Below are 27,586 nucleotides of genomic sequence, written 5' to 3'. Positions count from 1 at the left end.
AAAAAAAAAAAAAAAAAACCAAAAAAAACACTGGCATAAGGACTAGGCCAAGAGGGGAAAGCTCAGTCTTCTCTAGACCTAAAACACAGTTCCTGACACACAGGTGATGGTCAACTGTATAAACCTATAAGGAAGATTTCTTTGGGTACCATTCAAAAAAAGAGCAGAGTGTGGGCTACAGCTATAGTACAGCAGATAGGATGCCTGCCTTGAACATGGCTGGCATAAATTTGATCCCCAGTGCACCATATGGTCCCCTGAACCCACTAGAATGATCCCTGGGCACAGAGAGCCAGGAGAAAGTCCTATGAACCAAAAACTTAAAAAAAAAAAAAAAAAAAAAAAAACAAGTTATTTAATTTTTTAATAAATAAATTCTTTAATTGAATCACCATAACATAGTTACAAAGTTGCTCATGACTAAGTTTTAGTCATAGGATGTACAGCACCCTTCACCATTTCACATTTCCCGTCACCAGTGCCCCAGTTTTCCTCCCGCCCTCCTTATACCCTCACACACCTGCCTTTGAGGCACATTTTTCTCAGTTATTTTAATACTAAATTATCATCCCAAGACCAACTAAGTACCAGACAATTTACATATTTTATCTCTTTTGTCTTCACAACAACCCTGCTAGATTAACATAATAAACTTCCTTTGGCAAATTCAAAAGAAAATTGAGGGATCCAGTAACAGTATAAATAATAAAAAAAATGCCAATCCCCTTCTTAAGAAATTTTACTAATTTGAGCTAGATAGGAATTAAAATCAAATTAGAAAGAAAAAAGTCTGAGTAAAGGAAAAGGGGCAGTGATAGTGGAGGCAAGAAACCCAAGTGGTACATGACATGCAGGGCATGGAGTCTGTTCACAGAAGAGTCACTGATGCATAGCCCTGGTGGTCCCAAAGCACAGTCAGGCCCTCGTCAGGACAAGCGTTACCAGGAGTGACCCTAGAACCTCTGGTATCACTAGATGTCAACCTTATTTTTAAAAAATAGTTAGAAAGATGTGCCCAGTAAAAAATACTATCTTTATATTCTGTATTTTGTTTTGGGGCCTCATCCAGTGGTTCTGTGCTTACTTCTGGTTCTGTGCTCCATGATCACTCCTGGCAGTACTCGGGACTACATTCAGTGCCATGAGTCACATGGGTCAGCCACTTGGTATCCTCAGTACTATTCCTTTGACTCTACTACCTTTGTTTTCTGATTTTTCTTTTGTATTGACTTTCTCAAGAATATCAAGATTGTCATTATGGGTTGGTGAGCATGTTCTAGTTGTAATGCTGATGGGGGGCTATTAAGTGGATACACAGGTGTTCACTGAGGGGATTGTACTTGCTGGTGGAGATGTTTGCACCAAAAGGCATTCTGCACATGCCTACTGGGGTAGCACAAGCCAGTCTGCAATGCTCAAACATGTCTGTATGTGCACCAGAGATGGCACACACAGTCACAGTATCAGAGAGGCCAAAATAACAGAGCTGCCAGGGCCGCAAAGATAGCATGGAGGTAAGGCGTTTGCCTTGCATGGAGAAGGACAGTGGTTCGAATCCCGGCATCCCATATGGTCTCCCATGCCTGCCAGGGACGAGACCCAAAAAAACAAAAAACAAAGCTGCTAGAAAGCACTTGACAGAGGTGGACAGCACCAGGGATGAACTCATGGTGCCCATGTTTGCCAATCAGGTACTTTTAAATTAAAGAGCAAACCCTCGCATCCTTGTGAAGAAGTTTAAAAGACATGAGCCATTTGGTGACTAGCTACAAAAGTGCAATCTTGCTTCTGGGTTGCTTTAATAATCAGACTTACATCGATCAAATATTCTTTGTGTTATATCTCCCTCCTCCCCATTCCCTACAGTATCTCTGGGTTTTGCAATTAATGAAAGATGCTTCCAGTTCTTACCTGAATATCAGTTAAGTGCAACATTGTCTTCTTATAAGAAAGGACATCAAAATCTGTTGCTTTCCAGATTACATGATTGAAAAATTCACCTACTTTTGTCTTTTTGGTAATGACAATTAGATAATTACCTGCAAAAAAGCAAAACCGATCTGCATAAACAAGACACTGAAGCTTAAAACAGCATTCTTTGTTGTTTAAAGAATATCTGAATGAGACTGTACAAGGTATTACTGGCCAACCGCTCCTCAAAAATTTCTCATACTGATTTTTATTTGCCTAATTTTGGTTGGGGTGAGGGTGGGTTGTACTAAAATAATGCCTACTTCCAAGCACTGAAACAAGAAGAGCCCCTGATAACTGCTCGGTACTTGGGTACTTGACAGAGGTAAGCACCAATCCCACAAACAAATAAAAAACTCAGAAGTGTCTCCATAAGATAAATACTGCCAGAGAGAGAGTACAGCAGGTAAGAGACTTACCTTGCATGCAGCAGACCTAATTTTCACCCCCCACATCTCCATGGTACCTTGAACCCTCTAGGAATGACTCCTTAGTGAAGAGCCAGAAATAATCCCTGAGCACCTCTGGGTATAGGCCTCCCCAGCTCCCCCCCAAAAAAAGATAATATAAATGCTATGCATACTTTCATTTTTGAAGGGGCACAAATAAAAGGACAAGAGACCATTTATACTTTCTAAAACTGCTTATAGAAATCCAAATCAATAGCTGCACGCTCCATTTTCCTCTGTACCTCACAGAACATATACTCTATTTCTTTTTCTGTTTCTCTCTTCTCTTTCTCTCTCCCATCCAATCTTTTAATCTCTCTCTGCACTCAACTGGATTCCCTCACATTCTATATGGTCCCACCATTGAGCATCACCACATCTGCCAAAAAAAAAAAAAAAGGAAATAACAGTGGATTTTTTCTTTTTGGTTTTTGGGTCACACTCGGCAGCGCTCAGGGGTTACTCCTGGCTCTATGCTCAGAAATTGCTCCTGGCAGGTTCGGGGACCAAATGGGATGCCGGGATATGAACCACCGTCCTACTTGCAAGGTAAATGCCCTACCTCCACACTATCTCTTTGGCCCCTGCCAGGAGCGAGCGTAGAGACAGGAGTAGCCCCTAAGCACTGCCAAGTGTGACCCAAAACACCAAAAAAAAAAAAAAAAAAAAAAAAAAAGACTAGCACAAAAATCAAAAAACAAACTCTGATTTGAGAAGATATTTTGAATTGACAAGGGTCTGAGACAAAAATATGTATAAAAAACTCATACAACAGCAAAAAAAAAAAATAAATAAACCTAAATAACCCTATCAAAAAGAGGAAAAAAGACCTGTGTATACATTTCTCTAAAGAAAATGTTACAGATGGCCAACGGGCATATGAAAAGCTACTCAACATCACTTAGCACAACTAAACGTACACTAAGCTATCATCTCACATCACATCAAAAAGACTAGAAACAGAGAAAAGGGTATTATAACCTGTTAATGGGAATCTAAATTGGTGAAGCATCTGTAGTAAGTGAAATAGATTCCTTAAAAAACTAAAAGCGGGGGCCGGAGCAGTGGCATGGAGCAATAAGGCATCTGCCTCGCCAGGGCTAGCCTAGGATGGACTGTGGTTCGATCCCCTGGCATCCCATATGGTCCCCCAAGCCGGGAGCGATTTCCAAGTGCATAGCCAGGAGTAACCCGAGTGTCACTGGGTGTAGACCAAAAAATAAAACAAACAAAAAAAACTAAAAGTGGAAGTATATATTTACACAATGCCATTTCTAAAAAATACTTATCTTAAGGACACGAATAACACTTATTTGAAAGGATATTGGCACCTTTATGTTCACAGTAATATTATTCCCAATAGTCAAAACAAGGAATCAACATATATTCCCAATAGCAATATTTGGGTAAAGAAGCTGGGGTACATATAGTGCACAATTACCAGACAATTTCATTCACATATGGAATGTAAAATAGCAAAAAAAAAACAACTTTTTCTTAAAAAATGAAAGAATCGGGCCGGGAAGGTGGCGCTAGAGGTAAGGTGTCTGCCTTGCAAGCGCTAGCATAGGACGAACCTCGGTTCAATTCCCCGATGTCCCATATGGTCCCCCCAAGCCAGGAGTGATTTCTGAGCGCATAGCCAGGAGTAACCCCTGAGCGTCAAATGGGTGTGGCCCAAAATCCAAAAAAAAAAAAAAAAAAGAAAGAATGAAGTGGCTGCTAAGATAAAATACTGGGTGTACGTGTCTGCTTTGCATGTGTTTAATCCCTAGCATTCCATATAATTCCTCAAGTACTAGTAGGAGTGATTGTAACTCACTTTGGCCACAATAAAAATTAAAAAAAAATTTTTCCAAAGGACTGAAAAAATATGACAGTTATTTGGTTATTTGTGGAATATAGATAACAAAACACGAGGATACACAGTATTGAATGTTGGCCTTGGATTACAAAACAAAGATCACCAAGCAGTGGGTGGAGATGGTAGAGGAGAAGGAAGAGACCCTCGAGAAGTGGCAAAGGACAGTGGTGGGAAGTTTAGACACTTCAGTGGAGGTGAAGGCACAGTAACTTTGTACACCAAACACTTCCGGTTACCAGCCAGGAAGGGGGAGCGAGAAGGAGGAATACACAGGAGTCAATTTAAAAGGATAAAGTACAGGGAGTCCAGAGAGCTTGTATACTTCACAGAGGTAAAAAGTTGACATTTCACAGTACAAGAAACCAACCACACAGCAATCAACTGTTTCTAAAAATGACAAATACCTAAATTCTAAGTTTTTTTATAATTTAAAACATATAAAATATGTATTATGTGTATATATATATATATATATATATATATTTGGGGGGGGTTGGGTCACATCCAGCAGCGCTCAGGGGTTGCTCCTGGCTCCAGGCTCAGAAATCGCTCCTGGCAGGCTCGGAGGACCAAATGGGATGATGGGATTCGAACCACTGTCCTTCTGCATGAAAGGCAAACGCTTTACCTCCATGCCTTCTCTCCAGCCCCATTTTTATATTCTTTTTTTTTTTTTTTGGTTTTTGGGCCACACCCGGCGTTGCTCAGGGGTTACTCCTGGCTGTCTGCTCAGAAATAGCTCCTGGCAGGCACGGGGGACCATATGGGACACCGGGATTCGAACCAGCCACCTTTGGTCCTGGATCAGCTGCTTGCAAGGCAAACGCCGCTGTGCTATCTCTCCGGGCCCCCATTTTTATATTCTTATAGTGTCAATTTAACCACCTTCTTTGCCCACCTTAGCTTTATTATTTTCTTACCTGCCACCAGATGGATTGTGCCCATTATACCAAATATTGGTCTTGTGACAGCTGATGGAGGAATATCTTTCTTGACTATGAGAAAAAAGAAATCACATAGAAATAAAGCTCACCAAAAGCTCAATTGAAAAATCAATTTATTCTGTTTATAGCAGCTTCTTCAAAGAATCAATAATATAATCTATTCTAAGAGAAATCTTCCTTCACTGGCATTATTAGTCTTCCGTTCTGGCAGAATAGAAAATCAATCAGATCATGTTACAGTTAAGTCTCTGACTATCTAAACTATGGTGCTAAAAGTAACATTCATCCTCAAAAGTCATAGCTTTTTTTTTTTTGTGTGTGTGTGTGTGTGGTTTTTGGGTCACACCCGGCAGTGCTCAGGGGTTATTCCTGGCTCCAGGCTCAGAAATTGCTCCTGGCAGGCATGGGGGACCATATGGGGCGCCGGGATTCGAACCGATGACCTCCTGCATGAAAGGCAAACGCCTTACCTCCATGCTATCTCTCTGGCCCCCAAGTCATAGCTTTTTCTTCTTTCCTTTTCTTTCTTTTTTGAGTTTTGTGCCCTACCTGGCTCCGTGCTTAGTGATCACTCTGGCAGGGCTTAAGGGGATCATATGAGATGCCAGGAGCAAATATGTAACAGGCATATCCAAGAAAAGTGCCCTGCCTGCTATACTACAGCTCCAGCCTTGAGTTGTGATTTATTTGTTTGTTTGTTTGTTTTGGGGCCACACCCGGTGACATCCAGGGGTTAATCCTGGCTATGCACTCAGAAATCGCTCTTAGCTTAGGGGACCACATGGGATGCTGGGGATTGCACCCAGCCGTGTACAAGGCAAATGCCCTACTTCTGTGCTATCACTCCAGCCCCTACAATTTATTTCTAACATAAATTGTCAACCAAGTTAATTCAACCTCTTGACAAAAACAGTCCCGGTGCCTTTGAGAAAAATCAGAAAACAAAGGGAAGTGAAAGTTGAGACTAGACTGTAATTTCAACTTGTAGCTAATTTTAGGGCCAGTGTGTGGCTCAAGTGGCAGGAAACATTCCTTGCACGTTTGAGGATATGGGTCTCTGCTGAACACAATGAGGTATAGCCCCAGAGAAGAATATTAGCAATATGGCCAGGACAGACAGACAGACAGACAGACAGACAGACAGACACACACACACACACACACACACACACACTTTCTCTCCCAGACAGACTCACACACACACTATCTCACTCAGACACCACCCCCCCAATATGTACAAGCGTACAGAGTGAGAAAAAGAAGAAAGGGGAAGTTGTGTCCTCAAGTCTAACAGATTACACAGGAATATAGAAGTCTCATCATTAACTACAATTCTAAAATGCTCTTATTAATAATAGAATAACTTACACGTTATTTCAGTCATAAAATTTTTAAACCACAGTATCTCACAAGATATATTTTGTAGGGGCCAGAGCGATAGCTCTGGTAGGGTGTTGCCTTGTATGCAGATGCCCAGAACGGATCTGGGTTGGATCCTAGCGTTCCATATGGTCCCCCAAGTCAGGAATGATTTCTGAGTGCATAGCCAGGAGTAACCCCTGAGCATCACCGGGTATGGCCATAAAACAAAACAAGGTAAAGGTCTATTTAAAAATAAAGCTGACCCCTACAAAACAGGAAAGATTTCCTAAAGAAACAACATCCCTCTACTACTCTCCCAAAGTCATAATACACCAGAGAATCAAATCTCTGACAAGGTTTAGTGAGAGAAAGCTGTTCTGTCATTTAATGCAAGGTCTCCCACATTTCCATGAATATGAAACTTCAGTTATTTGATTCCAATACATTAGATTTTATAAGAAGATCCAGACTGACAAATCTCTTAATTAACCATAGCTTATAAAGTCTTTCTCAAACAAAACTGGGCCATAAAATACCTGAGAGCGTAACCTCTGTAGATACACGGTCAATGATAAGTACATCATCAGCTCCATCATCACAAGCTTCTACATAAAATTTTTCAGGTGTGATATGTCTAAGAAGAAATGGGAAATCATCAATAACTATATCAAATTAAATAATGAGTTCATTACAACTGTTTCATTTATTTATATATATATGTACTTATACACACATTATATATATATATGTTTTTGGGCCACACCATGACACTCCTGGCTCTAAATTCAGAAATCGCTCCTGGCAGGCTCAGGGGACCATATGGGATGCTGGGAATTGAACCCAGGTCTGTCTTGGGTCGGCTGGGTGCAAGGCAAATGCCCTAGCTCTGTGCTATCACTCCGGCCCCTCATTTGTATATTTAATGCTGATGCAGCTCTAACTTACCATTTGATTTATACCAAAAAAAATCATTATCAAATCTAATTTATTATTTTCAACCAAGTGCAGGAGGCAAAGCAGCAGTGTCTGGAGACAAGTATACAGAAGAATCTGTACTAACAGACCTTGGGCAAGTCACCTAGTTCTTCAGCTCCCCTTTACCCACAAAATGAGATGATTATCAGATTCATCAAACTGCATCCTTTTAAGTAAAATGAGCTAGACTTTGATAGGCATTTAAACAAATAGTAGCAAACAAGGCTGAAATACTAAGAAACCAATTTTAGTAAATAAAATGTCTAAGGAAACTTTTAAAATAAATTATTTAATATTCAGGTGTTTTTTTTTTAATATAATCTATGTTCCTGGAAAAAAAACTCATTTTGCAAAATGGAAAATAAAAGGGTAAATAAATTAGGGCTGGGAACAAACTACTCAAAATATATACAACCATGTAACCAAGAGTTCAAACAGTTGTTTTTTCAGAAGATAAGATGTACTTCAGTCCAGCAATCTTAAGTAGTTTTAGAGCTCCCTAGGAAATATTAACAGTTAACAAAAAATACAATAAAAATCTAAGTGAGGGGACCAAAGAGATAGCACAGGGATTAAGGTGCTGGCCTTGAATGCAGCATACTTTGGTTTGATCCTACACCACATGATTCCCTGAGCACCACCAGGAGTAACCGACCACAGCACAGAGTAAGAGTCAACCCCTAGTCCGAGGATCACTGGGTATCTAAAGACCAGAAGGCACTAAAAACAATATAGACTGAGACTGTAGTCAGGGGTGGCGAACAAGTTCGACACAAAGAGCCAAAATGTTAAACTGTGAGAGTCAGAGAGCCACACCACGCAGTGACCTGCCAAAACAGACAAGCATTCACACAAAAGCATCTAATTTGAACAATAATCTATTAAACACATAAGAGGCAAAGAGCCGCATTCATTTTTGCCGGAAGCTGCATGCGGCTCGAGAGCCGCGTGTTCGCCACCCCTGCTGTAGGTGGGCACAAGAAACAAAACCTTGGGCCTGGAGAGATAGAACAGCGGTGTTTGCCTTGCAATCAGCCGATCCTGGATCTAAGGTGGTTGGTTCGAATCCTGGTGTCCCATATGGTCCCCCATGCCTGCCAGGAGCTATTTCTGAGTAGAGCACTGTCGGGTGTGGCCCAAAAACCAAAAAAAACAACAAACAAACAAAAAAAAAAAACAACAAAACCTTCCAGGAGTAGTCAAAGCTGGGTAAGAACTAAGATTAGGATTCTATGAATTACTTCTCATTATATACTAAGTCATACTTAAAAACCATAAAACCATACTTGAAAGCATTTATATCTATGCAGCAGAGCCTTTAAATTCTAATCCACCTATTCTACTTCCCTTATAGAAAAGAAAAGCAACTTATAAAATCCACACAACCATCATTTCCATCGCTTATTTAAATTCATGTACAAGTTATTTGGAGTTACAGAAACAAGACTTATAGCAGGAAGTTATTGTACTGACAATTTCTGATTTGGGAGAAATAATCAACTATTATTTAAATAAAACATCCTTTTCACGATTCACTTGTAACTGACTTAATATTCAGCCAGTGTCCTCTGAAGAGAAGGCTATGCTAACATTGTAAAAATAAATACAAACTGAGCAAAATACAACTAAATAGCCAATCCTTTTTATTGCTAAATACTATGGTTACATTACAAATTTGCTAATCCATTTACTCTTCTGAAGGGCCTCATGTGGCTCTGTGCTCAGGTGCAAGGCCTGGCAGTACTGGAAGGCCATGTGTGGTACAGGAGACAAACCAAGACGCTTGGCTGCAAGCATCTTAACCTCTATACCAGCTCTCCGTTTACTTACTGGCCTGTTTTCAGTCTATATAATGATGTACAACAATCATTGTTATACAATTTCTTCTTACCCACAGAGATATAACATTCTAAGATATTTAGATGCCTAAACTCACAGAAAGTACCAAACTTTGATATGTCTATGTAAATTATAAATAAAATGTTTCTCGATACATGATTTTCATGATAAAGTAAAACATAAATTAGACATACTAAAAGATTAAAAATAAAATATAGCAACTATAATAATATACTATAAGTTAGTGAACAGTCTCTAAAATATTTTATATAATAATAATTTCAGAGCACAGCTGTCTACGGTATGGTATTACAGTATGGAATGCAGCTCAATGGCACCTAAGCTCAATGAGATTCCTGTAGAAGCTATAGAATTAAGGTTTGCATTATTTTAAGTCTACATTATGGTAATGTTCCAGCAGCAATAGAAAACAAAAAGATGAGAAGAACACATGGCAGACAGGCAGGACATGGCAGGGAGAGGCCATGAAGTATAGTAGACTAAATCCAATTTAAAAAAACAAAAAAATGAAATCCCCCACAGAATAAAAACTCATTAGTTATGTCTAAAAAAATACCCACAAACAGAAACACTATCTTCGTGACACTCAGTAATGGGAAACTTCCTTCAACTCAAATTTTTATACCCTATCAAAAAAAAAAAAAAAAAAAAACAGAGAAAGGAAATGAACAAACACTTCTTAGAGGAAGATAGCAGATTGTCAATAAGCACATGAAAAAAGTGCTGTGTGGGCCCGGAGAGATAGCACAGCGGTGTTTGCCTTGCAAGCAGCTGATCCAGGACCTAAGGTGGTTGGTTCAAATCCCGGTGTCCCATATGGTCCCCCGTGCCTGCCAGGAGCTATTTCTGAGCAGACAGCCAGGAGTGACCCTTGAGCACCGCCGAGTGTGGCCCAAAAAAACAAAAACAAAAACAACAACAAAAAAAAAGGTGCTCTGTATCACTTATTATTAGGAAAATCAAATCAAGACAACAATGAGATAACACATCAAACTGGTGAGAATAGCATCAATCAAAAATAGTAGGAACAATTTGTGCTACGGGGATATGGTGAAAAGGAATTTTACCTAGTACTGTTGGAAATATTGTCTGGTTCGACCCTTTTGGAAAACGGTATGCAGGTCCTTAGTAAACTTAGAATTGAGCTGCCATATGATCCAGCAATTACATTTTGGGGTATCTACCCTCAGGACTTAAAAGCATTCAAAAGAGTGCTCGCTTCGCAGCACATATACTAAAATTGGAACAATACAGAGAAGATTAGCATGGCCCCTGCACAAGGATGACACGCAAATTTGTAAAGCATTCCATAATTTTTTAGAAAAAAAAGCAAAAAAAGCATTAAAAAGAATATATGCGAAACAAACAAACAAAAAAACAAAAAAAAAGAATATATGTACATCATTATTCATTGCTGCACCTTGGTATAACAGAAGATACAGAATCAACATAGATGTCCAACAACAGATGACTAGATTATGAAGATATGGTGTGTATATATATGTATGTGTGTGTCTCTGCATGTATAGTGGTGTGTGTATATATATATGTGTGTATATATATATACATATACATATATATGTATATATATATGTATGTATATATATATAAAGCAGGGGTCTCAAACTCAATTTACCTGGGGGCCGCAGGAGGCAAAGTCGGGTAGTAAGCCTTGAACATTGGGGGGTGTGACCCAAACAACTAAAACAAAACAAAAAAAATTCTTCTAGGGCAGGGCCATAAAATGTATGGAGGGCCGCAAACGGCCCGCGGGCCATGAGTTTGAGACCCCTGAAAAGGAATACTATGTGGTTGCAAGGAACAAAATTATCCAATTTGCTGCAACCTTGTTGGTACTGGAAGTTATGTTGTATGAAGGCAGAAGAAAGACAAACACAAGATGATCTCACTTATCTGTGATATACAGAATAATTATAGTAGGAAATGCAGTAAAGAAAAGATACCTAGATCACCTTTGACCTCAGAGCTTACACAGGAAATGAAAATAAATCAAGGCAAGAAGGAAGGAGATGAGAAAGGGATGTAATGGAGAAACAAGGATTGGGGATTCAGTTACACTGGTAATGTGGGACAGTGGTATAGCTATACATTCAAGGCACAAACTCAACAACACTGGAAACATGAGATCTGAGCTGTAACCAGTGGACTCTGTACTGTACCTGGCAAGGTGGCACGCAGGAGGTAGATGGGCAGGAGTAGAAGGAGTAGAGTATGATAGAGTATGAGAAAACTGGTAGTGGAATTGTTGTTTAAATATTATATGCCTAACACTCAACAATCAATAACTTTGTAAAAAAAAAAAAAAGCCCTTTAATTACATAAAAAACTAATTTTTTTTAATTGGGAGGGGGTACACCTGATGGTATTCAGGGGTTACTCCTGGCTCTGCACGCAGTAATTATTCCTGGAGGTGCTAGGGAGATCATATGGGGTGCCGGGGATCCAATCCAAATTGGCTATTTGCAAGATCAGTGTCCTACCCACTGTATTATCTCTCTGGCTCACTATTTAAAATTTGTAAAAAAATATTTTTCATTTAACAGATTTGAGCTATAACACCAAAGATATCCAGAAGTTAGCCAGCATCATTCTAACAGAACAATGTTTTTATAAATTACTATATTTCCAATAAACATACAGTTAATGATTGCACTCTATGCTTAGAGTTCCTAAAATTACAACTGAAAACTCAAACTTCTTCTGTAAAATCAAAGCATACAACAGAACACTTCTAGTCTAAACACATCTGAAATAAGATGGACAAATTACAGTGACTTTCCAAGAATAAAAGCCTTCTAGAAAAGGCCTTGATAAATTTTCAGAGGATGACATCTAGAGAGAAGCAAGTTATGGAGCAAATAGTCATTCAAATGCAGGCTTAGAAGTTTTGGGAAATGAACTAATTACCTAATTTACCAAAAATTATTCAGAAGTTGAGCACACCAACAAGTAAACAGATGCGTGCAACAGAACACTGAAAAGCCTTTCCTAGAGAGGAAAGGTAATAACGGCATGAGTGAAGGAGGAGTAGAAGTGGGATCAAAGTCCTTGGAAGGAGCTATCAGATTCCCACCCAAATTTGCAGTGTCCAGGCACCTACCTGCCCTCCTAACCCTGAGTTGAATGCTTAGTGTCAACTACAACTACAACAATAGCTATACAATAGTGCTTTAAATATTAATTAATTAAGCTTATTAATAAATTATACATATTTTTTCTTTTACATTTCAAAAAATATGGAACGCTTCACGAATCTGTGTCATCCTTGCACAGGGCCCATGCTAATCTCTGTATCGTTCCTATTTTAGTATATGTGCTGCCGAAGCGAGCACAAAGTATTATTTTTAATATTATAAAAATTAGACTAATTGGGGGGGGGGGGTTTCGGGCCACATCTGTTTGATGCTGAGGGGTTACTCCTGGCTAAGCGCTCAGAAATTGCCCCTGGCTTGGGGGGACCATATGGGATGCCGGAGGATCAACCACGATCCTTCCTTGGCTAGCGCTTGCAAGGCAGACACCTTACCTCTAGCACCACCTCGCAGGCCCCAAAAATTAGACTAAACTGTTCTTTAAAAAGATTTATTGTGAAATACAACAGGGGATTTGAAGTTCTAGCCGATGGGCTTTGGAACCAGGGCTTGATCTCAGCTCTTAGAAAAATGCTGCCAAAATGTAAATTGCTGGTGCTACTAACAAGGCTTCTTTATATATATAGGCCATAATCGGTGATGCTCAGGGGCTATTACTGACTGTACTCAGGAGCAATATAGATTAGAACCTGGCTCAGGAGAATACAAGATCTTGATCCCTGCACTATTTCTCTGTGCTAGAGCTATTCTTATGACATTTAAAATGCCTTTTGAAGGGGGGTGTTCTTTACATGACAGAAACCCAACCATAATCATGTTCGTAATCAAGGTGCTTAAATAAAGATAATAATTTTAAAAAATAAAATGCCTTATGAGGGGCTGGAGAGATAAAATAGCAGGTAAGGTGCTTGCCTTGTTCCCAGCTGATCCAGGTTTTGCCCCCTGCATCTCATGTGTTCCTTGTACCCACCAGGAATGATCCATGAGCTAAGAGCCAGGAATAAGCCCGAGTACATACAACAATAACAGCAGCAGCAAAAGGGCCTTACAAATTGGAACCAAAAATGACATAAACACTGACTGCCAGTAATCAATATTTCTAAGAATAATCCACTAATGATAAGAACAGTAAGAATCATCCTGATTCAAAGCCCTTTGTTATTCTCTATCCTCGCCTTTCTCCAATATTCTACCAATATTTAACTGGCCTTAACACTAATGTGAAGTAAATCTGACTCGTGAGTAAATCTGTAAATTTTATGTCCCCACATTTTATGTCCCCACAGAGAAGTTTACTTTAACTGTCTTGCACTTATAATCATAAAACTTGAATGAACATTCAGCAGTATAATTTTTTGCTGGTGTGCATGGTTTCTGTTTTTAAATCTTCACCAAACAGCCCATGAAGTTTCCATACAAGGACTCTGAATTAATCCACTGCCTTTCTTTTTGTTTTGTTTTGTTTTGTTTTGTTTTGTTTTGTTCAGGGATTTCTCCTGGCTATATGCTCAGAAATTGCTCCTGGCAGGCTTAAGGGACCATATGGCATGCCAGGGATCGAACCCAGGTTCGTCCTGGGTTGGCCTCGTGCAAGGCAAAAAATGCCCTACTGCTGCGCTATTGCTCTGGCTTCAATCCACTGCCTTTCATGTTTCTCACACAAGGAGAGAACTGAACCTGATCAGTTTTCTTAGAAAACATAATTGCATTAAGTTATTTTTTTCTTTTATGAATGACCTCTCACTAAAATTTTCTTTGACTCAGAATAAAGTGAATTGTTTCCTTTTTCCTACAAAGTAAAGATCGGTATAGGTCAAAATCTGACTGCAAGTTGGGAAATATTGGAACTAATCAGAGGAAGCATGTGCAGTGAGTTCTTGATTAGAAAGCCTATGGTGTCATGAAGTCACATTCTGCCTCATTTATCAAAATAAATGAAGGAATAATGAGGTCTCGTCTGATACATAGCGTGAAACTAAAATGGAAGAGTCCCAGAGAATCAAAATTTAGAAAAAAATCCTTCCCATTTGCAAAAATAATGGTCTTCAATTGCTCTGGTGGCTTCCATTTCTAGAACAGACTTGAGAAATTATGACAAGGAGATTCCCTCCAACATTATTTGTTCATTTATCATTCTGTCACTATTAAATCTCTAATGATTAAAGTAATACTAAAAAAAGCTTTTGAATCTATATAAACCAGGGGTCTCAAGCTCAATTTACCTGGGGGCCGCAGGAGGCCAAGTTGGGGTGATCCTTGAGTGCAAAGTCAGTAGTAAGCCTTGAACATTGGGGGGTGTGACCCAAACAACTGAAACAAAACAAACAAAAAAAAAAGATTCCTCTAGGGCAGGGCCACAAAATGTTGTACGGAGGGCCGTTTTTTTGTGGGCCTCGAGTTTGAGACCCCTGGCGTAAGGGCTTGAGAGTACTTGCTGGTGCTGTAACGGTCATGAGGATTAGCAAAAGTGAACAAGAATGATCCAAGTTCCCTAAACCCCCAAGAATGGGGAATAATCCCAAAGCAATGCTAGGTGTGACCTGACTCCCCACACAAATTATTCACACCTATCAGAATGGCTACAATCAAAACAGAACAAAATGATACCATTTAGTACTATAAATACACCAAAAAAAAAAAAAAAAAAAGAAGGATTTTTGTCTGTTTGTTTGTTTTTTGGGTCATGCCTGGCAGCGTTCAGGGGTTACTCCTGGCTCTATGTTCAGAAATCGCTCCTGGCAGGCTCAGGAGACCATATGGGATGCCGGGATTTGAACCACCGTCCTTCTGCATCCAAGGCAAACGCCCTACCTCCATGCATCTCTCCGGCCCCAGAAGGATTATTTAACCTTAAAAAGGAAGGAAATTCTGACATGGTCCCCTGATCGCTCCCAGAAGTAAACTCTGAGCAGAGAGCCAGAAGTAAACCCGAAGCATTGGCTGGTGTGGCCCAAAAACCAAAAGAAAAAAAGAAAATTCACGGTATCAATTAAAAAATTGGGGGAGGCATACCCAGAGTGGCACTCTGGGGTTACTCCTGGCTCTGAGATCAGAAATTATTCTTGGCAGGTTTGGGGAGCCATATGGAATGCTGTGGATCAAACCCAGATCAGCCGCAGGCAAGGCAAACACCCTACCCACTGTGCATTCACACCAGCCCCAAATTAAAAACATTTTTTAAATAGTCTACCATAAGAGCTGTTTACATCATAATCTCTGAGATTTCTCTCATAGGTCTAATGAGGGGCTCTACAATTGGCACTTAAAACAATCACAGACAGATCCTGGCACACCATGATTCCCCAAATGAAGCCCCATCAGGAATCATCCCTGAGTAAAGAGCCAGGTATGGCACAACCTCCCGCTTCCAAAACAACCAAAAAAGCACTGCAAGTGATGTGACACAGCCTAGCACTAGCACTAGCAAACTCTCCAACCCAAGCCTTGGATTTACCATGTGTGCCTACATTAGGCTAGTCTTTGCTTCCTTCCACCCTCCTTGCTAAGAGTGGTATGAAGAATCTGTTTCCGTGAGACTGCAGATTAACTCGGGAATTTCTGCAGGTGAGGCATGTGCCCTATTACTGAAGCTACCTCCCGGCCAAAAACCATCTGGGACTCACTGCACCGAATAAATGATGTATCTTCATCACAGGGTAGCTTAGCATTGTTCTATATATGAACATATTTAAAGAAAAACTGGAACTCGCCAGCTGAGGAAGAACATTTCTTCAGAGGCAAGCAGATACATTTTATTTTGCAAAGATTGGCGAATATACCCAGAATGCTCAGAAGTTACTCCTAGCTCTGTGTTCAAGGAGCCATAAGCAGTAGAGAGGATAGAACCAGGGTCAACGACATATAAGGCAGGTACTTTAACCCCTGTACTATCTCTTGGGCCCTGGCTACCCTCAAGGATTCCCTGCCTTACACCTATTTCATCTGATCTTTTAAATGGAAAAGAACATGCTTTAAGTATTTCCGACATATTATTTCTGCTTTACTGTTTTATAATTTCCAATGTATCCATCTGACATTGTCCATATTTACATAAATAATTTGTCACAACATAGTATATTTAAGGGGCGGGAGAAAAAGCACTGCCTTGTACACAGCCAATCCAGGACAGACCTAGATTTAATTCCTGGCATCCCAAAGGGTCCCCCAAGCCAGCCAAGAGCGATTTCTGAGCACAGAACCAGGAGCCAAGAGCGATTTCTGAGCACAGAACCAGGAGTAAACCCTGAGAGAGAGAGAGAGAGAGAGAGAGAGAGAGAGAGAGAGAGAGAGAGAGAGGGAGGGAGGGAGGGAGGGAGGGAGGGAGGGAGGGAGGGAGGGAGAGAGAGAGAGGGAGGGAGAGAAAGGGAGGGAGAGAGAGAGAGAGAGAGAGAGAGAGAGAGAGAAGGTATGACCCAAAAACAAAACAAAACAAAACAAAAATGAACAAAAAAAAAAGTATATTTAAAAGCTCCAGTGATAGTACTAAAGGTAGGGTGTTTGCCTTGCATGCGACCAACCAGAATTTGATCCTTGGCATCCCATACTGTCCCCAACAAGCTCTGCCAGAAGTGATTTCTGAGCTCTGAGCCTGAGCACAGCTGTGTGGGGTCCATAAACCAAAAAAATACATTGAGAATTGGGAATGTTTTAAAAGTATGGACTTTAAATTCTGAATCAATCAATACTGCTTCCTATTTTAAAATATTAATATGGACATGTCAACTATTTGCCATCAGAAGTGACTCACTTCTATATCAGGCATATCCAGGGCCAAAGATAATAGCAAGCTGGTAAAAGAAAAATAAATGCTAATCTGAGTAATGCAATGTAATGAAATACTACTTTGCTCAATGTATGCTGTTCCAAGACTCATTCTCTCAGAACTTAGCTATCTGACCTACTGGTGGGTGAGATCACAGCTAGTACTTCCCTGACTGTCTTCAATAATCAATGATAAGGAGATATAAACCTGTGACCTCACGGAAGCACTGGAAAAAACAATTAAATACATATAAAGACTCGAATTGCTACTACTTCAGAAGTCTACATTCCAAATGATCACAGACTGCTATTTTTGCCGAGCTGCTAAATGCTCTTCATTGGGATATTCTATTTACTCAGATGATCCACTAAAGATGTCTGCACAGATTCGTTTTTTATGCTAGGTTCCAAGAAGGACTAAGATAAGAAATCAAAATGGAGATACTTTAATACGTTTTATATATTTGCAACCTAGTTTAAGAAGCAAAGTAGATACAATGATTTTATTTCTAGGTGACAAAGTGGTTCAAACATTGCTATGGATGTAATTAGCATGTAGAGTGGAGAAAGTAAAAGGCATTCTGAGTGGAAGGACCCAAAAATTCCTAATACAAAGCAAGAGAGTGGCCAAGGCTGGTGGAAGTAGTCTGAGGGGGTAGGCGAAGCCACTAAGCAGTTATGAGAAATATATTTAGGGGAGGGGCTGGAGAGATAGTACAACAGGTAAGGTGCATGCCTTACACACAGCTGCCCAAGGTTTGATCCCTGAGTCTGGCCAGGAGTGATGCCTGAGTAGAGCCATAGATATGGCTCCAAAACAAAAACAAATACAAAGTAAATAAATGTGAAAAGGTCAGAACACAAGTGACTAAGAAATTGGGTTTATTGGGGTTGAAGAGATTGCACAGCGGAGGGGAGAGATCCTATCCCTGACATCCCATATAGTGGGATGTGGTACTTCCAGGTACCACAGAGTAATTCCTAAGTGCAGAGCCAAGTGTAACCCCTGAGCATTGCTAGGTGTGACCCAAAACAAACAAACAAAAAAAAAATGTGGGCTTCAGGAAATGGAGCAATAATTACAGCAAGAAGTGTTTGCCTTGCACATGGCTGACCTGAACTCAATCCCCACCATTCCATATGATCACCTGACCATGCTATAAGAAATATGGGCTTCATCCTATAGGTCAAAGGACAGATGTGGAACTGTAAGCAGCGGTATAAAAGATGAAACCAGGCCATTAGAAAGGTGAATAAAATACATAACAGGACAGAGACAGATTGGAGAAAATACACAGCAGACAGACATATTTGTTCATACTACAAAGAAAATGTATGTAAAGCGTTAATCACTTCTATTTAAAGAGCTGATAGTAGAATTTTGAAAAAAACTTCAACCTTTCTTAAAATACCTTAATCATGTATTAAAAATGAGTATTATGTCCTACTAATTCTGATATGGATCAGAAAACATTCCCACCTCCACAATCATCTAGAAAACAACATTCCTTAGGTGAAGGCCACATTATAAAACCTGGAAGAGAATGCCTCAGAGTGGTGAAGTTTACAAAGAAGACTAGAATCAGACAATGCAACTCAGAAACTCCATGGAATAAAAATAAAGTTTTTAAAAAGTTGCACCTTGCCATTTACAAAAGCACTCAAAACTTATTTCGGGGGGGGGTTAGAAACTGGAAAATTAAAGACTTTCACATAACCCCAGATTTACTTTCTCATCCAAATCAATTTATAGTTTCCACTTATAGCAAATGTCGGCACAAAAAGGGGGCCAGAGATACATTTCCAGGTTTAAGGAGTTTTCCTTGCATGATACAAATCCAGGTTAGATACCTGGCGCTGCATAGGATCCCTCAGCCTAAGCACCACCCAAAACAACAACAAAATCTAAAAGGATCAGCCTAAATATTTGAGAGTCCAATTTCCTTTCTCTTTTACAGCTATAAGCCCCCTTTGCCCCTTGACTGGTGTGTTCTGTACCTCCTTGGCAACTCATTAATCATCATAATTAACTCAAATTCTCCATCCTATTAAACCTTTGCCACAGGAAAATTCAAGTGGATCTTGTAACCTAATGCTGAGCTGCAGTAATCCAAGGTTCCATGCTGCTTAAACACACTTGAGACCTGGTACAGGATCATATTAAGCCCTTTAGTGACTATCAGATAGACAACAATAGCCTGATTAGCCAGCACAGCACGTGACACTGGCCGGGCCAGAGCTCCAGTTGCTGAACTCATTCGCTTTAGAAGGCCATCATCACCCTGCACAAAGAGAAAGTGGGATGAAAAGAGCAGCCATTTATTTTTCCCGGGCAGCAAAATATCTGGTGTCTTGCAAATGACAAAGCACTCCCAATTCAGAGCCCTAACTTTAAATTGAACCTTTCATAAATTTAATGGAGCTTGAGTTTCTGCAGGGGAGGGAGGGTGACATAGCGGTCAGAGAGAACCATATTTTGATGTCCTCATTCATATTCCTGTGAAAGTATGGGGACACCTATGGCCAAATGCTAACTTAAGAATGAATAACCTTCTCGGGATTTACATTAGCTTCTGATGCCAAACACACTCTTGACTATAACCACTGGATTTTTCCGCCTAACAGTTATGCACACACAAGGGAAAAAAAAAAAAAAAAGTACAAGGGACCGACAGTAACTTTGGAAGAAATGCATGTTTTTTTATTTATCCGGAACAAGCCCCAAACCCTACAAGTAAGTAATTTGCAACGCTAAACAGCCAGTCTGTGTTTCAAAGTCTTTAAGAACTTGACTTTACAGAAGTCACGCAGGGAAATGCCAAAATGAGCCTCTGGCTGTTAGTCAGCAGGCACTTTAAGAGCCGGCTTTATAGACAGAAGCAGGATCAGGGAAAGAAAGCTCGGCCAACTTTCCAGAGAGTAAACAGAGGGTTGTGCTTTTTGCATTTCATCCTAGAAAGACCGACCAGGTCAAAAGCTTCAAGGCCCTTTATGTGTGTGTGTGTTGGGGTGGGGGGAATGAGACACACGCTCCAGTCGTTTTCTCTCTCTCGGGTTAAGATGGGTCCATCCTGGAAGTGAAGAAAACTTTTCTTTCTTTCTTTCTTTTCTTTTGTTTTTGTTTTTTTGGGCCACACCCAGCGGTGCTCAGGGGTCACTCCTGGCTGTCTGCTCAGAAATAGCTCCTGGCAGGCACAGGGGACCATATGGGACACCGGGATTCGAACCAACCACCTTTGGTCCTGGATCTGCTGCTTGCAAGGCAAAAGCCACTGTGCTCTCTCTCCGGGCGCGAGAAAACTTCTTTCTTCACTGCTTAAACAATCACTATAGGATCCATGGAGCTGCCACCTCTCCAAAGGAGAATGAATAGAAGAAGGACAGCGGGGCCCGGGAAGGGCTGCAGCCAGCGCGAGCTGCAACCGGCCTGGGGGCTGCAACTGCACTTGGAGCAGAGCTCGCTGCAACTGGGCCTGGGGCTGCAGGTGGAAGCCGGTCAGAGCTCAACGCAACCGGTTTGGGGAATGCAACTGGATGTCGAGCAGAGCTGTCTGCAGCCGGCCTGGGGCTGCAGCTGGACGCAGGTCAGAGCCGGTTGCAACAGGCCCGGGGCTGCAACTGGAAGCCGGTCAGAACTCGCTGCAACCGGCCTGGGGCTGCAGCAACCGGCTTGAGGCCGGGGGACGAGCAAGGCCGGAAACGGAAACGGAAGCGGAAGTAGCAGCAGCAGCAAGCGGGTGACTCCAGCCCTCCGCCTCGCACCCCGCCGGAACCTGCCCGGCACCTACGCGACGCCCCGCGCGACCACCCCGCCCCCCCCCCCCCGCAGCGCCACTCACAGCTTCAGGTGCTCGTAGGTCGTCGCCGCCATGCTGCACCGCCGCCTCCTTCCTTCCTTCTCTCTCTCTGTCTCTCCGTCCTCCCGCCACCTCCGCTAGTGTCTCCTCAGTCACAGCGACCGCGGCCTCCTTCCTCGTCTCTCCGCCCCGTCGCGGGCGCCACGGCCTACGGCAAGCGGCCGGGGACCAACTTCCGCAGCGCGTTCGCGCAGCGGCTCCCCCTTCTCCCCCAGCCCGAGTTCGTGATTGGCTGGCGGCGAGGAAGCGTCGTGCCGTTGCCGCCGCTGATTGGTCAAGAGAGATTGCCGCAGAAGGGGCGGGTCGGGGCGGAAGTGCTGAGGCGGGCGCTCGAAGAGAGGCTGCGGTGAGAGGCAGCAGCGTCAGGGATGTGCTGAGGCGCTGCGAGGAGTTGCGCTAGTGCGGGGCCAGTGGCGCAATGGATAACGCGTCTGACTACGGATCAGAAGATTCTAGGTTCGACTCCTGGCTGGCTCGCGGCATATTTTTTCGTTTTAGGGGTCGATGTTTATGGATGAAGTTTTTCGTGAAGGATGAAGCTGAACTAGCCGGAATGGCCGTCGCAGCTCTCCAGGTGGTGGTGGGGTCGTCTTCGTGGATTTTTTTCCCCCACTCGCGCCGCAATGCGCATGCGCAGTTCCGGTGGGCCTGGATTGCAAAAGAGCTTGCATCAAGATGGATGGAGCTAGCTGCATTTTGGAACCGACCTCCTCCCGATCCAGTTCTGAAGATTCTGGCGGAGCCTCTAACCCCGTCGGAGAACAGTGCAAGGACAGCCGCTTCTTCTAGGAGGCCTAGACGTCCTGGGCCCGAAAGGGGACTCGAACCCACGGAGAACCTAGTCTGAGATGCAAGATTCAAAGAATTCCTCCAAGCCAAGGAGATGATGGCAAGATTTGTGAAAGCACAAATGCAAGATTATATATATTATCTATACACCTTTTATATATTATTGTATTATTTATAATTCTATAATATACATTATATACCCATTGACATCTTCCCCACTAACCCATCCTTAGAGCTGTTTTCTTCATTCTTTATTAAGAAGAAAATGTCTTTTTTTTTTTTTTTAATTCTTTTTCTTTTTTAGTTTCTGGGCCTCACCCGGCGGCGTTCTGGGGGTTACTCCTGACTCTACGCTCAGAAATCACTTGTGGCAGGCTCGGAGGAGCATCAGAGGTGCTGAGAATCGAACCCGGATCAGCCAATGTGCCTGCCATTGCTCTGACCCCAGGAGGATTTTTTTTTAATTATTTTTATTTAAACACCATGATTACAAATATAATTGTAGTCGTCTGATTGCAGTCATGTAAAGAACACCCCCCTTCACCAGTGCAGGATTCCCATCACCAATTTCCCAGATCTACCTACTCTCCACCCCACCCACACCTGTACTCGAGACAGGCTTTCTTTTGCCCTCATTCATTCACAATGTTATGATAGTTTTCAGTGTAGTTATTTCTCTAACTGCACTTATCACTCTATGTGGTGAGCTTCATGTCATTAGCTGCACCTACATGGGAGGATGGGGGGAAGTATGGGTTGGGACTGAGGCAGTAAAATATTAGAAATGAGCTTTGTAGGGCAGTATCAAGGTCCTAATACAAGATGGATATTATGGATATATAGACTATATGCACACAGGGCCCGGACGGATAGCACAGCAGCGTTTGCCTTGCAAGCAGCCCATCCAGGACCAAAGGTGGTTGGTTCAAATCCCGGTGTCCCATATGGTCCCCCGTGCCTGCCAGGAGCTATTTCTGAGCAGACAGCCAGGAGTAACCCCTGAGCATCGCCGGGTGTGGCCCAAAAACCAAAAAAAAAAAAAAAAAAAAACCAAAAAAAAAAAAAAAGAATATATGCACACAATACTATCAATATGAAAACAAGGAGAAAAAATTTCCACTGACTGTTCCAACATAAACCAGTGCTAGAACAGCCTGCCCTCCTCCCAGAGTGCATTCCCATTAGTGTAGGGGGAAAGCCCGTTGACCCCTATAGAGTCCACCTAGACCAGTGCCCAGGGAAAGACTGAAGTCCAGGGGAGAAAAAACCTATACCTGGCAAGAGCTGGTCTCCAGAATCAAGGACAAAATCGGAAGCCAGATGTCTGCCCGCCCTCCTCCCCATGCACCTCCCCGCTGGAGTACGGAGGGAGGGGGGAACTTGAGGATCACTAAGAGTCCACCTGAACCCACTTCTGGCCATTGAGCTGGCACCCAGGGAAGGCCTGGAGTCAGGGGAAAAAAACAAGGACGGCTGGGGGCCTGCCAAGCCTCCCAGCACTCCCCAGGCTAGGGAGAAAGGCTCTGGTATGGGGCCTCCCCTGGCAAGAGCTGGTCTCCAGAGTCAAAGAGGAAACTGGAAGCCAGATGTCTCCCAGGAGGATTTTTTCTAAATCTACACACACACTCACACACACACACACACACACACACACACACACACACACACACACATTTCTAAATTGGGTTGGGGGTGTACAGAAATGTTGTTTTCTTATTTTGTCATCTTAGCTTTTTTTTTTTTTTGAATCAAATTAACAATTGCTGAATATTCTCTCAAAGGGGATTTTCTATTAGGAAACTATTTTTTTGTTATCATTGGGACACGCAGGTAATATTAAGGAGTATCCTGGCTCAACACTCAGCTGTCACTCGTGACTGGTTCTAGGGAACCATATGGGATGGCTAGGATGGGATCGAACCCGGTTCAGCTGTGGCTTGCAGGGCAAGCTGTGCTATCTATCGCTCCAGCCTTGGAGACAAGGTATTTTAAATATCAACCTTTGCTAGGAAATTAGGTTGTTAACAGCTTAGCACTTTTTAAAAAGAATGCCATCTTGAGCTATTTTTGATGTATAATGTTTTAAATGTGGGATGATGAGGATATTTTAAATAATATCCTTTCAAGATATCCATTTTTAAGACTACATATTTTCAGTTTTTTCTTCAAAAATTTTAAGCCAATTTATACTTAGATCAACTGCATGTTTTCTTGCATGCTAATCAACATAATTATAAAATGTATTAGGTGTTTGCAATACTCAAAATTGAAAACAGACTTTTACTTAATTTCTTTTTTTTTTTTTTTTCTTTTTGGTTTTTGGGTCACACCCAGCAGCGCTCAGGGATTACTCCTGGCTCTACACTCAGAAATCGCTCCTGACAGGCTGGGGGGACTACATAGGATGCCAGGATTTGAACCACCGTCCTTCTGCATGCAAGGCAAACGCCTTACCTTCATGCTATCTCTCTGACCCCGGCCCCTAATTTCTTTTTTTTTTTTTTTTTTTTTTTTTGGTTTTTGGGCCACACCCGTTTGACGCTCAGGGGTTACTCCTGGCTATGTGCTCAGAAATCGCCCCTGGCTTGGGGGGACCATATGGGACGCCGGGGGATCGAACCGCGGTCCGTTCCTTGGTAGCGCTTACAAGGCAGACAGACACCTTATCTCTAGCGCCACCTTCCCGGCCCCAATTTCTTAATGTATATACCTTTTATAGTTTTTGGTATAGATTACTGGTCTTTATATTGTATTAAGGACACTGCTTATTTGACTATCAAAACTACAAAAATTTTTAGTTCATTTTTCTTTTTCTTTTTTTTTTTTTTTTTTTTTGGTTTTTCGGGCCACACCCATTTGATGCTCAGGGATTACTCCTAGCTAAGCGCTCAGAAATTGCCCCTGGCTTGGGGGGACCATATGGACACGGGGGGTGGGAGGGGGAATCAAACCGCGGTCCTTCCTTGGCTAGCGCTTGCAAGGCATATACCCCACCTCTAGTGCCACCTTGCCGGCCCCTCTTTTTCTTTTTTTCATTATTCTTTTTCTTGCACTCTTTTTGAGCCTACTTTTCACTTTATATATTCCAGTTAGGGGCCAGAGAGGTAGCATGGAGGTAGCACGGAGGTAGCATGGAGTAATGCCTTGCATGCAGAAGGACAGTGGTTCGAATCCCGGCATCCCATATGGTTCCCCTGAGCCTGTCAGGAGTGATTTCTGAGCATAGAGCCAGAATTTTATATATAAATGTTGGGGGGGTCACGCCTGGCAGGGTTCAGGGGTTACTCCTGGCTCTACACTCAGAAATATATTCCAGTTAACCTTCACTTTGCAAATTATTCTATGGTATATGTACTGTTTTTCTTGTGTTACCTACTTATTTGTCGTCTAGTTACTTGTCTCAGCAAACAATTAGTTGTCTTTTGGGAGGAGGCTGGGTCACACCCTGCTGTGCTCAGGGGTTACTTCTAGCTCTGTTCTCAGTCCTTACTCCTAGTGTAGCTTGGAGACTTTATGCTGTGGAATGGAATGGAACCAGACATGGCTTCATGCAAAGCAAGCACTTTAACCCCTGTATTATCTCTCTGACTCTCAATTATATCTTAAAACTTGTCACTCAAACTAGTAGTTACAACTTCCAAGTGCTTTACTTGCACTAAGGAGTGCTCCCACAACAAGCCCGCGAAGTAGGCAGATTCGGTTATTATTCCCATTTTTATAGATGAAGGAATTGAATTTGCTTTGAGTCATTGAGTGCTTACGTGCTATGTTAGAATTTAGTCTGGACACTTGATCCTGGAATCATCCTACCCACCAACTTTAGTGTGCCAGGAGGTACCTACCATGAGGCTAGTTAGAACCACTTTCTTGTCTGGCCAGGGATAGCAATCATGTTTGCTCATCATCTTTGCTCTGCTTGTTAGCAATCAAAAGATCTTGTTTCCGGTCTTTTTGATGCTTCTTTCCAGCACTGTGCTCTTGGACACGGCCTCTTCTTTAATAAAATGGAACTTTAAGCCTCAGCCCTGTCATACGTGGCTTCCCAGGGAATTACCACAGAAACAATTCAAACTACTGATGGGCTTGTTGACACCATCTGAATGTTCTCTACAGTCGACACTTTTTGGATGAGTTGTGTTGGAAAGGGGACACAATGTATACCCAACTATGGTGTGCAAGAGCAACTGATGCTCCCAACTCATTGCTTCAGGGTTACTCCAAGGGATGGAACTCAGGACTCCAGCATGCAGAAAATGCACTCCAACCCTTTGAGCCAGTTGCCAGCTCAACAACCCACTCTAGGAGCCAGAGAGATTGCATGGAGGTAAGGTATTTGCCTCGCATGCAGAAGGACGGTGGTTCAAATCCCGGCATCCCATATGGTCTCCTGAGCCTGTCAGGAGCGATTTCTGAGCTTAGAGCCAGGAGTAACCCCTCAGCACTGCCGGGTGGGACCCAAAAACAAAACAAAAACAACCACTCCAATGTCTTCTGTAGGAGAGCGGCTTCTTATTATGGCTTCCATGCAACCCACCTTTCATACATTCCTTCCCTTCCACCAAGTCTCCATCATTAGGGGTGTTCCCCCAAGTCCTCACCCCTATTAGGCCTCTTGTCATACCTGGCTGCATGGCTTCTTTTAAGGACTCTTAACAGTACATTCTGCCCTTTCACTCTGAAAGACCTTTTTGATGAGGGGTTGGAGAGAGGTTTTTCCCATCCAGCAGTGTTTAGGTATTACTCATGGCTCTGTGCTCAGAAGTCATGCCTGGTAGTGGTTAGGAGACCATATGTGGTACCAGAGATTGAACCCAAGTCAGACACATGCTGAACCCAAATCCAACTTTCTTTTATATGGTCACCTCAAAGCCAGAGGATCACTCAATTTTGAAATTCTTTGGTCATCACCTCATTAGAAATAAAATATAGGGGGGGCGGAGAAATAGCATGGAGGTAAGGCGTCTGCCTTTCATGCAGGACAGTGGTTTAAATCCCGGCATCCCATATGGTTCCCTGTGCCTGGCAGGGGTGATTTTTGAGCGCAGAGCCAGGAGTAGCCACTGAGTGCTGCTGGGTTTGACCCAAAATAAATAAATAAATAAACTATAAAGGAGGCAGACACTGCCATTATGAATGACCCTAACAAACTCAATATAAGGTATCTCATGGAAGAAAATGCTGACTCAGTTTTCCCCCTAGGCCTCTGACACCCCATAACCTGGAACCAGGCAACACCACATTTGGGAGTTTCTGCTAAACTGTATTTGCATAGTATTGATCTCAAGTAGTAGAAATTGTGTCTCTGAAGCAAATGGATTTTAGGTTCAGGGAGTGGCAAAGGAGAAGAATGTGTGTGTGTGTGTGTGTGTGTGTGTGTGTGTGTGTGTCTGTCCCTAAGTTCACTCCCTTGTGTGTGTGTGTCCCTAAGTTCACTCCCTGCCACCTGCCACCACAAATACACAATGTGAATCTTTATTTTGTTATGCATTACACCATAGGGCACGTTTGTGTGTGTGTGTGTGTCCCTAAGTTCACTTCCTGCCACCTGCCACCACAAATACACAGTGTGAATCTTAATTTTGTTATGCATTACACCATAGGGCACTTCTCACCTGCTCTCTTGATGGTACCCTGTAGGAAA

The 27,586-nt window shown here is 42.2% G+C and overlaps 1 protein-coding gene and 3 non-coding genes across 4 annotated transcripts in view; 2 read left to right on the top strand and 2 right to left on the bottom strand.

Annotated features, from left to right (window-relative positions):
* Positions 1–21,204, bottom strand: part of SACM1L (SAC1 like phosphatidylinositide phosphatase) — a 54,323-nt gene extending 33,119 nt beyond the window's left edge. Inside the window, exons 1-4 of the mRNA XM_049777353.1 lie at positions 21,139–21,204; positions 7,127–7,224; positions 5,205–5,279; positions 1,912–2,039 (exon numbers count right to left, since the gene is read on the bottom strand). Of these exons, the coding sequence (XP_049633310.1) occupies positions 1,912–2,039; positions 5,205–5,279; positions 7,127–7,224; positions 21,139–21,170 (333 nt within the window). The 5' untranslated portion in view covers positions 21,171–21,204. The remainder of the gene's footprint in view (positions 1–1,911; positions 2,040–5,204; positions 5,280–7,126; positions 7,225–21,138) is intronic.
* LOC126015004 (U6 spliceosomal RNA) lies at positions 10,637–10,742 on the top strand. The gene has a single exon (XR_007497914.1). It is a non-coding gene; the product is annotated as a U6 spliceosomal RNA (small nuclear RNA).
* Positions 12,677–12,778, bottom strand: LOC126015314 (U6 spliceosomal RNA). Its single transcript, XR_007498191.1, has one exon. It is a non-coding gene; the product is annotated as a U6 spliceosomal RNA (small nuclear RNA).
* A 356-nt stretch (positions 21,205–21,560) lies between the features above and the next one.
* On the top strand, positions 21,561–21,633 carry TRNAR-ACG (transfer RNA arginine (anticodon ACG)). Its single transcript has one exon. It is a non-coding gene; the product is annotated as a tRNA-Arg (tRNA).
* The last annotated feature ends 5,953 nt before the right edge of the window (positions 21,634–27,586 follow it).

The sequence above is a fragment of the Suncus etruscus genome, chromosome 7 (assembly GCF_024139225.1).
Source record: "Suncus etruscus isolate mSunEtr1 chromosome 7, mSunEtr1.pri.cur, whole genome shotgun sequence".
Taxonomy (NCBI): Eukaryota; Metazoa; Chordata; class Mammalia; order Eulipotyphla; family Soricidae; genus Suncus; species Suncus etruscus.
This window is presented reverse-complemented; position numbering and strand designations above follow the sequence as displayed.